Genomic DNA, 14450 nt, shown 5'->3' with positions numbered 1-14450 from the left:
TTCCTGGTAAAAACATTTATAAATAAAAAATAAATAAAATTAAAAAAGATCTACCTGGAATTCTCATTGTATTTCCTGAATAGGGCGTATAACTGCAGTTAAAATGAACATTCTCCCTAGACTTTTGTACTATTTTCAGGCATTACCGATATCTCTCCCGCACTCAAATATAAAGGAAATTCAGAATCGAATTATGCTGTTTATTTGGAAACACAAACAACCGAGAATAGCTTGGTAAATAATGTTGGACGCCAAGAAAGGAGGTTGTATGGACGTTCAAATATTCTAAAATGTTATATAGCCTCCCATATGAAACAAATGGTTTACTGGTCTCCCGAGAGGAGTTTATGCCGGGGTGGATCTGGAGAGCTTGCTAATATGCTCGGTTGGATTACCTTCTTTGTTATGGAGACTGATAGGGAAGCCCCTGCTGCTGCCTCAACAACTGATGAGTGAACGGTGCTTTGGGTGTATAAATGGAGGGGAATAGGGTAGAGATAGAACCCAATTGCAGCACTCAGGTTCACGCTCTGTATGATGAGTGAATGATTTAAAACATAACTTTATTAGTGTACCAATGAAATAAAATAATGGGTATTAAAAACAGACGACCTGAAGGTAATCTGACCTTCAATACTCGAACCGTATAGGTTCAGGGTCTATGATAGCTGTGTGTACCTTGATATTCAGTTTACACACTAAACAACATTCCTTGTAAGGATCTGATGTAAAAGGCAATTCATGCAGGGTGGCTCTAGGGTAAGTATTGGGGTGCAATTCACTAGTGGCAGAGTATAATGAACCGAATAGTAATGTATAATCGTAGTGGATAAACTATGATTGCATGAATTCTGAACAGTTCCAGCATACAATGAGTCTCAATAGAATGAAAAGCCTTTTCATTAGTGAGTAGGAAATATTGAGGTTGGAGCCCCAAAAATAACAAGTGCTACAGAGCATATACCCTTGGGTTTAAAGAAAATATATTGTTGAATTCACTGCAAAACCGGAACACATAATATCCTTTGTACATGCTTGGAGCTTAGGCATTAACCCCTAGGTGAACCACGGTTGAGCAGGGGTAAAGAGAGTTGTATGGGGGATATCCTAGGACCCCCCCAGACCTCTAATATACACCCAGAACACAATATACCAATGGTAATGGGGCAGCTCACTTTAAAGCATTATTGTACTCACATATCTCCTTGTGTGTGACCGGGTCAGTGTGCTCCAGCTGAATGGAAGCAGAACGAAATCACCTTATACCAGGAGGGAAGATGAATCAGCGGGCACTACGGTGCAGGAAAAGATCAAAAAGGCTGGACTGTGCTACGAAAAAAATCCTTTATTCAGACATGGTTAAAAATTGAGAGGAGGGAAGAGAACCCCTGCGCCTCTAACGCGTTTCACTCGCAATCGAGCTTTATCAAAGAGTGACAATACCTGAGCGCCAGACACTGAAATACCGGATATCCACCGGACGTGACGTCACCCAGCCAATGAAATGTCCGTAACTGAAATACCGGATATCCACCGGACGTGACGTCACCCAGCCAATGAAATGTAACACCAGCTACGTCATATATGTCTTGACATGCGGTTGTGGCATGAGCTACGTAGGCCGAACGATACGTCCATTAAAGCTTAGAATAATGGAGCACATCAGAAGTATAAAGAACAGGGACCAGAGGTTCCCAGTGGCAAGACATTTTCTGGAATGTCCACAAGGGAAACTAAATCTTCTCACTTTCAGTGGGATAGAACACATTCCACTCCCAGTCAGACGTGGAGATCGTCAGAGCATCCTAAATCAGAAGGAAATGTTCTGGATCTTCACACTTGATACCATGACACCAAAAGGTATTAATGTCGACTGGGAGATAAAACATTTTCTTTAGTATTTTTTAAGGGATCTTTCTAAAGGATCTTTTTTTAAAGAATTATTTTTTTAAAGAATTATTTTTTTGTAAATCTTTCTCATACGTTATCTTGCCATTGGGAATCTTAGAATCTTAGACCTTTTTGTGTGTTCATACGTTCATGTTTGCACAGTCGTATGCATATGTGCAAAAATGTTCCTTCACGTGTTGTTCGGGCATATAGCTCTGCCACGACACAGTCTGGATTAGCCACTGTCCATCTCTGACTGAGATCAAGGGATGCATATATATACATGTGCATGTTAATGATATTAAGCACAAATTTAAAGCTACCATTTGCTTTATGACATACTTTTCTCTCTCATGGTATGAAGTTAAGGTATTTTTCACTTTCCTATAACTTTATATATACCCCTATAGGACAATTAAATTCTAATCACATATTAGAACACTTGGGACTTCAATGATATATAGGGAATTATAGAAGTATACTATTATTGCCACAAATATATCCCCTGTTTAGAATTGAATATGTCTTTATTGCACCATTGTGATATACACACTACAGATTGAATGTAATATGATATACTCTAATACATTGGAAATAGTTATGAATAACCCCTGCCTTTACTTGTTTTTAAATAGTCGTTATTACTAAACTCATTTGCAATTATATGTTAGTGATATACAATCACTCAAACAAATGAATTAGTGATCACTTATTGTATTTACTTATATGACATATTTGGCCCAGTGCCTGTATAACAATTAATTGCAATTCAATGGTTGGTAAAACGGCTTGCTTAACTTTATATATTTTTCTGTTTTTAATTCTAGTTATTACTGCGCATGACAATGATGCTTGAGTACACCGCGCGTGCGCACTTCAATCATGAGTGTCTGATTCCCACAATGACATCTGCGGGTTACGGACATTTCATTGGCTGGGTGACGTCACGTCCGGTGGATATCCGGTATTTCAGTGTCTGGCGCTCAGGTATTGTCACTCTTTGATAAAGCTCGATTGCGAGTGAAACGCGTTAGAGGCGCAGGGGTTCTCTTCCCTCCTCTCAATTTTTAACCATGTCTGAATAAAGGATTTTTTTCGTAGCACAGTCCAGCCTTTTTGATCTTTTCCTGCACCGTAGTGCCCGCTGATTCATCTTCCCTCCTGGTATAAGGTGATTTCGTTCTGCTTTTCATTAGTGTCATAAGGTTATTAGAGGTCATATCCTCCCCACCACCGCACACAGAAGGAGGTTACCTTAGGTCAACCTGACTCAATATCCAACCTACCTTAGAAACATTCTATTTTTTGCAGATTTTTATATATATTATCTGCTTTAATTGATTTTATGTTCCTCTTCTCCCTGTTTATTCCCCCCTTTTTATACACACCTTGATGGGGTTTGAGTTCAATATTATCCTTAAAAGACTATATTTTTAAGAATAAAAAGAGAGGACTGTGAAGATTGAGATAAGGTGTGTGGCTCAAGCAATATGAAGACAGACTATCATCACCACCATTTTGGCGCAGAAGCCATTTTGAGTGTTTGCTTGTGTATATGTGTACTTGTTTGTTTGTGTATGTTTGATATGCTGCAGAGTATCGCTCCTGTAGAGATAGCAACCTCCTGTGGCGCTGAGGCAAGGGCGTGGATTGGAGACAGGAATCTTCTCTTAAACGAATACCTCAGGAGAAAAGACAAAACATGCAGAGGGCCTGCAATAGTGCATTACCCAGGGACAACTAGGATCACGAATAAAAAGAGCAATTTATTACACAATGTTAAAACTATACAATAAAAATTACAATGTATTACACTAAAACTTTGATGTGCCTCTGCACTAAACCAATTCATCTTGGAACTTGCTCCGCCTCGGTAAAAACTGGAATCCTACTCACCAGAAGTGAATAGGACATGTGCATTGGTTTTAGGGTCTTTTCTGCCGGATCAACCGCTCGCCGTGGGGTGAAATACGCCAACTGTGTGTGGAGGATCAACTTCTATGCTCCGTGTAGAATTGCTGCTGGAGAACGCTCGATCAACTCTTCCGCTGACGTCACCACTGAATTTCACTGCTACGGTGTCCGTGCGGTGCCAAAAAACCTCCTACGCGTTTCGAAACTCCAAATAGTGGGTTTCTTCGTCAGGGAAATGAACTCAAACCCCACGGCGAGTGGTTGATCCAGCGGAAAAGACCCTAAAACCAATGCTCATGTCCTATTCACTTTTGGTGAATAGGATTCTAGTTTTTACCGAGGCGGAGCAAGTTCCAAGATCAATTGGTTTAGTGCAGAGTCACATCAAAGTTTTAGTGTAATACATTGTAATTTTTATTGTATAGTTTTAACATTGTGTAATAAATTGCTCTTTTTATTCGTGATCCTAGTTGTCCCTGGGTAATGCACTATTGCAGGCCATCTGTATGTTTTGTCTTTTCTCCTGAGGTATTCGTTTAAGAGAAGATTCCTGTCTCCAATCCACGCCCTTGCCTCAGCGCCACAGGAGGTTGCTATCTCTACATTTCCAAGTCTGGTTCAGAGATACCAGAACAATCTCTTTGGGCAGCTCCAGGACTACCTATTGGACATTGTATCTAAGGTTTTGTTTTATATTTACTTATGTGTACATGAGCGCTTATTTTTGCACCTATTTTTTCACCAGAGTATCGCTCCAGGCTGTAACTAGCCCTTGTATAATTCCTACTAGTCATGAAATTTAAATAATTGCATTTGTAAGAGTTTTTCCAGCAAAGTCATATATTGCTGACCTTAGTTTTACTTATCTGGCAGATGCACCCAAAGAGCTAAGAGGTTTACTCCTTAAAGTCAGGAGGTTAAGAGGCCCACAGTGCGGTGGAACATATTGGATAAGATATAGCTTACGAAGTATATTTATATAAGTCATCATATTGTTTTTATCTCTAAGCCAGCCCCTTAAGGGGCGTATTACTCATTTTGTAATGTATAAAAATGTGATACCAAGCAATTTGTTTTCAGAGGCATGAGTTCATTTTTGAATTCTCTCTCAGTTGTACCTTGGTGCAGATAAACTCACATTGATACTTTGAACCCTTGACTCATTGATATTATTTCTACGCTTTCACAATAGTTTCTGTTTATGTATTGTTAGTGACTTAGAGATTCTTCATTTAAAGTGTCTAGCTACCATACAGGCTTTTTAGAATTGTTATTGTGTGCATTTGTAATGATTGAATAATTACAATGTTTCGATTAGTTGATAGTAGGATGTATTTGTATGATTGTACTGTATGTACTGTATGCACTTTATAGCGATAGTAAGTTTCAGCCCCTATTTAGCACCTATCTGATTAAGACAGCCTATAAATAGGTAGGTGAGGGGAGTTACCCAACTCCTGACGAAGCAGCTAACGCTGTGAAACGCGTTGAGATTGCGACAAGGCAAGAGAACTTGGAGGCTGGATCTAGTGAGGACCGTGATGTTCGGACGATATTGGAGGAGGGAGAATACCCGGAAGTGACGTCACACGCCGGAGCACTCGGTGAGGAGTTTGATCACAGTGGTACTGAGGGCTCCCTATTAACAACAGAGGATAATAGGATTGCTGATGCACAGTGCCTGTAATCCAAGAGCAGCACCAGGGACCCAGCAACCTACAGCTTAACCTTAAACTTTGCCTGTAACAACTTTACAAAGTTTGAGTAATATGTGTTTATATCAACAATAAACTTTTGTCTATTATTGGTCTGCACTATGCCTTTTTCTTTACCTTGAGGTATATCCACTTCAACTCATTTGGGAGAACATCAGTGTTGTTACCTGCATACCCTTGGGTTCCATCAGCCATTATATCATCAAGGAGGCACACAACAGCCAGTGGTTGGAACTGCTTTATTTATTCTATTTTCTAGTAAGTGGGAACAAATATGAGCCAAGCTCAATTCCACAATCCCATATTTCTGTGCACTGTGTACACTATTATTGTTTTCTCTTTTCTGGCACAGATAATCTGATGTGTATTCAGTTCCTTATAGTTTGTATCTAATTGGGACTTACTGTAGTGCCGACGAGTATTCTAAAACAAATCTGGGGCAATCACCAACAAGACCCAGGTACATGCTGGGTACATGCTGCAACATTTCAGTGACATTTCTGCAGACAGACTAATGGCCCATCGGATTAACAGCGGGGGTCCCTGGCAGGGACCCCTGCTGTGTTAAACCGATAGACCATTAGTCTCTGCAGAAATGTCACTGAAATGTTGCAGCATGTACCCAGCATATACCTGGGTCTTGGTGGTGATTGCCCCAGATGTTCCAAGGCAAGTTTAAGGCAAGTTTTAGAATACTCGTCGGCGCACCTGTAAGTATGCACCATGATATTTTGCACCCATTTGCAGCGTAACATCAGTCAATTAAAGATGGACACCTTAACTATGAATCATAGCCCCTAAGGAAGTCCCTATGGACGAAACGCGTAGGGTAGTGGAGCAGGACCCGACAACCAAACAAGCAGAAGCGGTAGGATCGTCACCCAATTCCTTCATTTCCTGGTGGTACTTTGGACGTGACGTCATCTCTTCGGAGTGAGGAAGGAATGAAGCTGGTGTGTGCCATCTGTGTCAGTTCCTGGACCAAGGGTGGTTTCAATGCCTGGGATATAGCGCCCCCAAGGGCGCAAGCCCCCGGGCTTTGCCCGGGCTATAGCTACGGCCCTGCTGAGACGTGTAAGTATTTTGTATTGATTTGTTATAGTTAGACTTCGGACGACTGTTCCCTTTTGTGTGATGTCACACTGTGTTTTCAGCAAGTGCCTGACAGACAAAGTTCCCCCTCCCCACCTTCCCTTAACCCTTATGACACACTGGTAAGAACAGGGTGGGATAAGGGTAAAGAAAACACTTGATTGACAAACACTCCCACATTCGGTGGCCTTTAAGACATGCAACTGTCTGACTGTGTGGGGGTACACTTTTAATACCCACTTGTAAGTGTAAATGTATGTATATATGTATATCTTTATTTATATAGCTCCATCTATGTACATAGCTCTTCACAGCAGTAATACACCTGACACCATAATATAACACATAGTGGGAATAAGCGCTTCAGACATTACAGTAACAATCGGAATGGGAGTCCCTGCCCTGAAGAGCATACAATCTAAGTGGTAAAATGTGAGAAGTTACAGAGACAGAAATGAGTTGAAAGCAAATCACAAAGGAGATTAAACAACAGACACATTTAACATATAGGTAGAATTAAGTCATAACCCATTTCCACAAAGTTGGGTATTTGTAAAATACTATAACACTTGCCCCATATCCATAAAGGCAGTACTGCTAGATAATCACAGTACAAGCTGTGATGTTAAACAGTTTACCCATTATACACTGCAGCTTCATAAGATATTGACCATATTCACACAAGATATACTGGTTCACAATATGGGAGCATGCACTTTTCTCTATTATTTATAGGTTTCCTTCAAGTTCACTGGTTACAAATTAATTACTCATGTGATCTATTACATATGTACAAAAGGAGGTTACCAAGTTGACATTGGTTCAGGATATATTTGTCACTGAAGTCCCACAGGAAAAACAGGATGTTATTCAATTAGACGAACTCTGAGTGTGCTTTATGCTTTCATTCCTCTTACACCCTTCCTGCTAATTGTCAGTGATGAGTCCAGTTTAAGAGTACTGAACAAGTTGGATTGGTTTCCTTCCAAAACCTGTTGTGTTGGTTTTATTTATTTATTGTAAAACGTCATATTGCAACGGAGTATAATTATCTGGGCTGAGTATAATTGTACGGTACATATTCTATTCTCAATAATGCAAAGGCAAACACACCGCGGGATACTTAGGTTGATCACACTTGCTCACTTCGTGGACACGTATCTTTTCAGTAAGGTATGTGAAGTGATAATAAACTGCTACATGAATTTGAATGATGGGGCTTGTGTATGAGTGAATACAGCATAATGCTTGTGCTTCTCTTTAATGAACAGATAGGTAACCGTGGTTAAAATCTGCTTTTGTTGTATATGTATATGCCTATACAACAATTATACACATCTTACTATTTAGTTATAAATCTTAATTGGGTAATGTAATTTGTTTGTTATTGCACTAGATTCAGTAAGGATGGTAAATAGTTCAAGGAAGGCTAATCTAGATTTCTGAAGAGATTTGCAAAACACAGCCTCATAAAAGGGGCAATATTTTAAAGATTTTTTTTTTTTTCATTACAATGTATGAATTTTTTTTAGGAAATTAGTAATTAGTTTCAGAAATTATGTTGAAAGGGGCTTTGTCTTCCAAAGTAGTTTTGTTGTTTCAGAAGCAATGTTGCTTCATTGAACTGCTACAAATTATTCCTACCCATTCTTATATTTTGAAAAGGGATAGTGAAACTCTGAGGGCCAACAAGACGTGATGATTTCTGTTTATTGAAGAGAAATCAGCCCTGTAAGAAATACAAGGAAACATACTTGAGATTCTCTAAGGGCTCCTTGTGAATATCTTGGCTATGTGATTCTATCGTTAGCAAGTACTTACAATAAGCACAGAGAGGTCATTCGTTGTTCTCATGTTTCAGGGTTAAAGATTCGGCCACCCGCTGTGATACTACAATAAAATGGACCTCCGCAAATCTCATTTGCCATTCTAGCAGCGGAGGAGCACACAGACTGTCAGCTGAGGGAGGACTCCGGGGGAGATATGTACAGGCCAGCAGCAAGTCTAGGTGCATCCATCAGTCACCAAGCTACCGCTTTCACAACCCTGAGGCTCTTGTTACAGGATAAAGGTCTACACTTGGAGAGTTCAGACACTAGGTTAATAGAAGAAACAGATCAACTACAGAATACTGTTTTAGAACTGAATTCAAAGTACTCTCACCATGATGGGGACATAGCAAGCAGTAGCGTATGTGGCACTGCAATGGAGCTGACACCAGTGCATGGCGAAGGTTCAGCACCCATTTCAGAAGGCATCCAAACACATTCTTCAAATAGGATTTCAGACAATGTATTGATTAATAGACCTGCTGGACGCGATAAAGCGACCTCTTGCAGTAGTAGATCAGCTACACTGGCAGAGGTCGCATCAAGGAATCGACTCTCCAGAGTGACCCATTTGACCGCACAGCTTTTGTCAGTGGAACAGAACATGTTGCATCATTTGACCCTGGATCATCCTTTTACAATTCAACTCAAAGTAAGTACAGTACTATGCATTCCTTTTAATGGCCTTGGGGTTTTACTGCCATCTTGTGATCACAAACAGGAAGTACCATAAAGATCCTAGCTATTTGAAGAATATTTGAATTTATGATTGTATTTAACAATACATTTCATATTGAGCAGGGGGGTCTCTGCAGTGTTTCTAAGCCCTCTAGGCACAAAAGGTGGATCTACTGATTTTTGAGTAAAATCTAGAAACAATTCAGGCAATCCATGTACCATGATACATTTCTGGAGGTGTGTAATTCCTTCTCCATTTACTAAAGATGGTTAATATGTAAGACTCCCCTTACATGACCATTGTCACGTTTGGTGCATCATATTTTCAGATTCTTTGAATAATACATGAAATCCTTAAACACAAACCTTTTCAGCTAGACGAATGCTAGTCCTGCTGTGATCAAATGAAAGCAGTTTTGATATTTTCTTTCACACTAAATTGGGGCACAACAAACAACCAGAGCTGCTTAGATGAACCAGGTCTGGCATGCAGTTATCTACCCAAATTGCATCAGTATAAAATAAATATGGAAATGGGACATTTGTGGTCTTGAAAACAATGTATAACAACATCTGTGAGGAATTTTCAGATTTTGTTTGGTATAGTAACTTAGACACTTAAACTTTGTTCTTGTAGTATATTTGGCAAGTGAGAGCAAGGTTGTGGCATTCACAGTTACAGCCACATCTATATCTACAGCTTCTTATAATGTTCCAGCAAATTTAAATATCACTTGTGAGCACATTCACATGTCTCACCGCAACCGTGCTTTTCACCACTATCTCCTAGCATACAGTGCTTCCACTGCAGCAAGGGATTCTGGGAAATGACATGCAAATAGAAATACAGTGCCACCTGTTGCTTCAAATCTATTTTGGACATGGACCCCTATAAGAGTTTGCCTGCTGCATTACACAGCTTTTTAACACAGCCTGGGTTAAAGTGCTTAGCCAGTAAACCTAACCACAGACAACTGTTTTGACCTTTTTGGTCTCTTCAGTGTGAGATTGGTAACACTGGCTTTGCAATTTGAATCTGGGATAGATTTCAACCACTCTTAAATAAGTTATGGTGCTTTAAAAAAGTGACAAAAACCCTCCACCGTATAGCATTCAGCAAATAAAAATATCACCTGTGAGCACATTCCATGTCTCAGACAGGCCTGCAACCCCACTTTCCCCCATTATCTCCTTCTAATGTCCCACTATGTCTTAATGTATTGTGTAAATGTGTTACCTATGATTACATCGATCAGATTTATTTGGAAATGTGTAAAGAGGGGGCAGGGAACAGTTACTAATGATAAGCAATGTTAGCAAAGGCAAAGCATGAGCTGTTTCTAAAGCCCGTCAACCTTTAGACTGAATTACTGAGACAACAAACTCCTTCATCTCTGATATTATTTATGGTATTACAGGATTTTAAGTACATGCTGTTTCAGAATAACATCATATTCTATATAAATGGGATATAAGGTGTCTTCCACTGCCGGAAGGGGTCTTATGGAATTAAGCTGCTGAGTAAATATGGCCCCTTTGGGCTTTAGACCAGATATATATGACCCATAGTGCATAACAGTATAACTGCATATTTTTTTTATCACATCCCCCCAGGCTAGCCAGCCTTTCTTACTCGTTTCCCGCTGAAATCTAAATTCTTTTGTTTAGGTGAACAAAGCAAGGTCTTTAGTCCTTTGTAATGCACAGCCGAATGACTCCCCAGTTTAACAACATTATGCCAAAGAAGCCTCCTTTACTGAAGTGGTTTATATTATGCAATTTTATAAAGCACAGTCAAGTAAAACCTTACAAGAAGTTTTAAACAGTTTAGCTTAAATGTACAAAGCCTTGCTACTCCATTCATGAAGTGAATGGGCCATAGAGTGTCTTCTGATGCCAGAAGGTGTATTGTGACATACTCAACTTAGTAAATGTGGCTCTAAATGTTAATAGTTGTTAAATGAGCATAAATAAAATAGGCCATGTATAGAGTAGGGTTCCTACACATGCCCTCTGTTATAATAATAATAATAATAATAATAATAATTTGTATAATGTATAATCTAGTTCAGTTTTTCTGGTTCTTATTGTTTGCATTTACAAATTGCTAAGAAATCTTAATATCTCTTAACGTTTACATTTTTTCTTCTTCTTTTTTTTTTTTTAAAAAGGATAGCATTGAATTCAGAAATATCTGCACTCACATGGCTCTACAGGTGGAAGACAGGCGGTTTGATCAGGATTTGAATGAAGCACAGCAGTGTTTGGGAACCATCATCACTAATCTGATCCAGGCTCTTGCAGTATTCTCTTCTGGTTCATGTGAAGCGGCCAGCGCTGAACTAAAACAGATACTGCATAATCTCTGTGATGGAAGGGAAATCTCGGTGCGCTAAGTGAATGAAGCAATATACCATAAACTACTAAAGATGACAAAAATATTAGAGTGCAATATCAGTGCTCCTAGCAGGAGAAACAAACCCTAAATGTGTGTGTGTGTGTATATATATATATATACATATATATAAACACCCACAAACATGTGTCCATTTAATCCACAAAGGAAAGAAACATAGGAAAAAAGTGTCCAAAATAAGTTCAATTGTAAAACAATGTCAAATGTACAAAGTGTCTAAATATCAAAAAAAAATATGCTTTTCCAAGAGCCTGCAAGCTCAAACAAAGTTTTCCTGTAGGAAAAGTCTTGCAGCTCTTCTCAAGTGGCTCAGTACCTAGATGCAGAGAATGAGAAAGAAGAGAGAAGGGCAGGGCCGACCTGGTGTCCACACTCCGCGTCTCGCTCTTGTGGAGGGACTGCCAATGATCACCATTCACAGGCATTCACCTCGGTCGGCGACCATCTTTTCCCACGTGGAGAGTTTGAACAGCCTCTGCGGCTGGACCGCTGGACTTCAATACACTGTGTGTCCTTGTGCTTCTCTCTTCTTTCACATTCTTCTAATCTCTGTGATGTCTGAAGTACTCCTCGCTGTGATGAGTATCAGATTTCCTCAAAGACCCATGATCATTGTAGCCCGGACTAGTGGTTGAACCATTGCCGGTTCAGCTGCACCAGGGCCCATTACTTTTAGGAGCCCATCCTCCCACACATCAGCAGTTCTGTAGGGTCCCTCCACCACATTCCCCAAGCCCTATCTGTGGAGCTGCGCCCGTCTGTGCCCCACCAGAAGTCGGACACAATTTGCACGCCCTGCTCCACAGGTAGGGCCCTGGGGGTGGGGTGCATATACTTGCACTGGGGCCCACAAATAACTTGTTTCACCCCTGGCCCTGAACACAAGGGAGAATGTTATTTGAAGATATTGAATAAGACTTTTTTTTCTATCTTGTCTTCACCTTGTAGCAATGTGTCTTGGAGTTCCTGATGTAATACCATTTACAATACACATCTTACTTTGAGCAATTGTTACAGTTCATGATTGCTGAATTCCTCCATTATCCTTAATACAAGACTTTCCCACCCAAATCCGTTATAAATAGACAAAATAATGTTTGCATGGAAACGGCAACAGCATTTATTAAAACAATACAAACATAGTCCTTGCCATTCATTAACCATGTAATATATTTAAACGATCGTGGAGATGAGGATATCCCTGCTAAAATAACTACTTATTATTTTAATATATATTTGTGAGTGTGCATTTGTACTATTTCTTTTAACATATAAACATCATACAGATTTACACAATGGGTCATTTCTTTTATTTTCTCTCGCTCTCTTTCTTTCTTTCTTGATCTCTCTTTCTCTCTCTCGTGTCCCATTCTCCTCTCTCTCGCTCTCTCTCTCTCTTTTTTTCTTGCTCGCTATGTATATATGTGTATATCAGAGCCTTATCAGAGTTTAGAAAAAAAATCGAACAGACTGACACCTTAGGAAAGAGATTCAACGCTTCAGGTCAATAATACCCCTTGTCAAGATTCATCATCTTGTGTGTAAGAGTGAACAATAAAGTTACAAAACATAACTAAAACATTATCTAATTGTGAAATACATGATATCAATGTAAATTAAATACAAGTGTCATAAATAGTGCTATTATTGTATTGTATTGTATGTCTTTATTTATATAGCGCCATTAATGTACATAGCGCTTCACAGTAGTAATACACGTGGTAATCAAATAAATAACAGATAATATAAATAACAGATCATGGGAATAAGTGCTTTAGACATAAAAGTAACATTAAGGAAGAGGAGTCCCTGCCCCGAGGAACTTATAGTCTAATTGGTAGGTAGGGAGAACGTACAGAGACAGTAGGAGGGAGTTCTGGTAAGTGTGTCTGCAGGGGGCCAAGATTTATGTATCATGTGTTCAGAATATCCACAGTGCTATTCATGTGCTTCTTTAAGCAAGTGTGTCTTAAGTTGGGTCTTAAAGGTGGATAGAGAGGGTGCTAGTCGGGTACTGAGGGGAAGGGCATTCCAGAGGTGTGAGGCAGTCAGTGAAAAAGGTTTAAGGCGGGAGAGGGCTTTAGATACAAAGGGGGTTAGAAAGAAGACATCCTTGAGAAGAACGCAAGAGTCTGGATGGTGCATAACGAGAAATTAGGGCTGAGATGTAAGGAGGGGCAGAAGAGTGTAAAGCTTTAGAAGTGAGGAGAAGAATGGAGTGTGAGATGCGGGATTTGATCGGAAGCCAGGAGAGGGATTTTATGAGGGGAGATCTAGGAAAGAGTAGAGTGATTCTGGCAGCAGCGTTTAGGATAGATTGTAGGGGAGACAGGTGAGAGGCAGGAAGGCCGGACAGCAGGAGGTTACAGTAATCAAGATGGGAGAGAATGAGGGCCTGAGTCAGAGTTTTAGCAGTCGAGCAACAGAGGAAAGGACGTATCTTAGTTATATTGCGGAGGAAAAAGCGACAGGTTTTAGAAATGTTTTGAATGTGAGGGGCGAATGTGAGAGATGAGTCGAGTGTGACCCCTACACTGAATGATTGTAGTTTCAACAGTAATGTGGAAGGATGTAGTAGGGCCAGGTTTGGGAGGAAGTATGAGGAGCTCTGTTTTAGCCATGTAAGGCAGCGGAGGGCCATCCAGGATGATATAGCAGAGAGACATTCAGAAACTTTGGTTTTGTAGAGCAGGTGTAAGGTCGGGTGTTGAAAAGTATATTTGTGTGTCGTCAGCATAGAGGTGATAATTAAACCCAAAAGATGTTATTAGGTCACCTAGAGAGAGTGTGTACAGAGAAAAGAGAAGAGGTCCCAGGACAGAGCCCTTATTCAGAATAAAAAAAAAGTTACAAAAATAATAATCATATAACATCTAATTATGAATCTCCTAATATATTTAAATGATCATCTTAGAT

The 14450-nt window shown here is 39.8% G+C and overlaps 1 protein-coding gene across 1 annotated transcript; it reads left to right on the top strand.

Moving 5' to 3' along the window:
- The first annotated feature begins 7681 nt into the window (after positions 1-7681).
- On the top strand, positions 7682-13170 carry DLEU7 (deleted in lymphocytic leukemia 7). Its single transcript, XM_075591958.1, has 3 exons — positions 7682-7784; positions 8473-9092; positions 11290-13170. The coding sequence occupies exons 2-3, from the start codon at positions 8595-8597 to the stop codon at positions 11512-11514; spliced, it is 723 nt and encodes a 240-aa protein (XP_075448073.1). The 5' UTR covers positions 7682-7784; positions 8473-8594; the 3' UTR covers positions 11515-13170.
- Positions 13171-14450: the final 1280 nt, after the last annotated feature.

The sequence above is a fragment of the Ascaphus truei genome, chromosome 3, assembly GCF_040206685.1.
Source record: "Ascaphus truei isolate aAscTru1 chromosome 3, aAscTru1.hap1, whole genome shotgun sequence".
Classification (NCBI taxonomy): Eukaryota; Metazoa; Chordata; class Amphibia; order Anura; family Ascaphidae; genus Ascaphus; species Ascaphus truei.
This window is presented reverse-complemented; position numbering and strand designations above follow the sequence as displayed.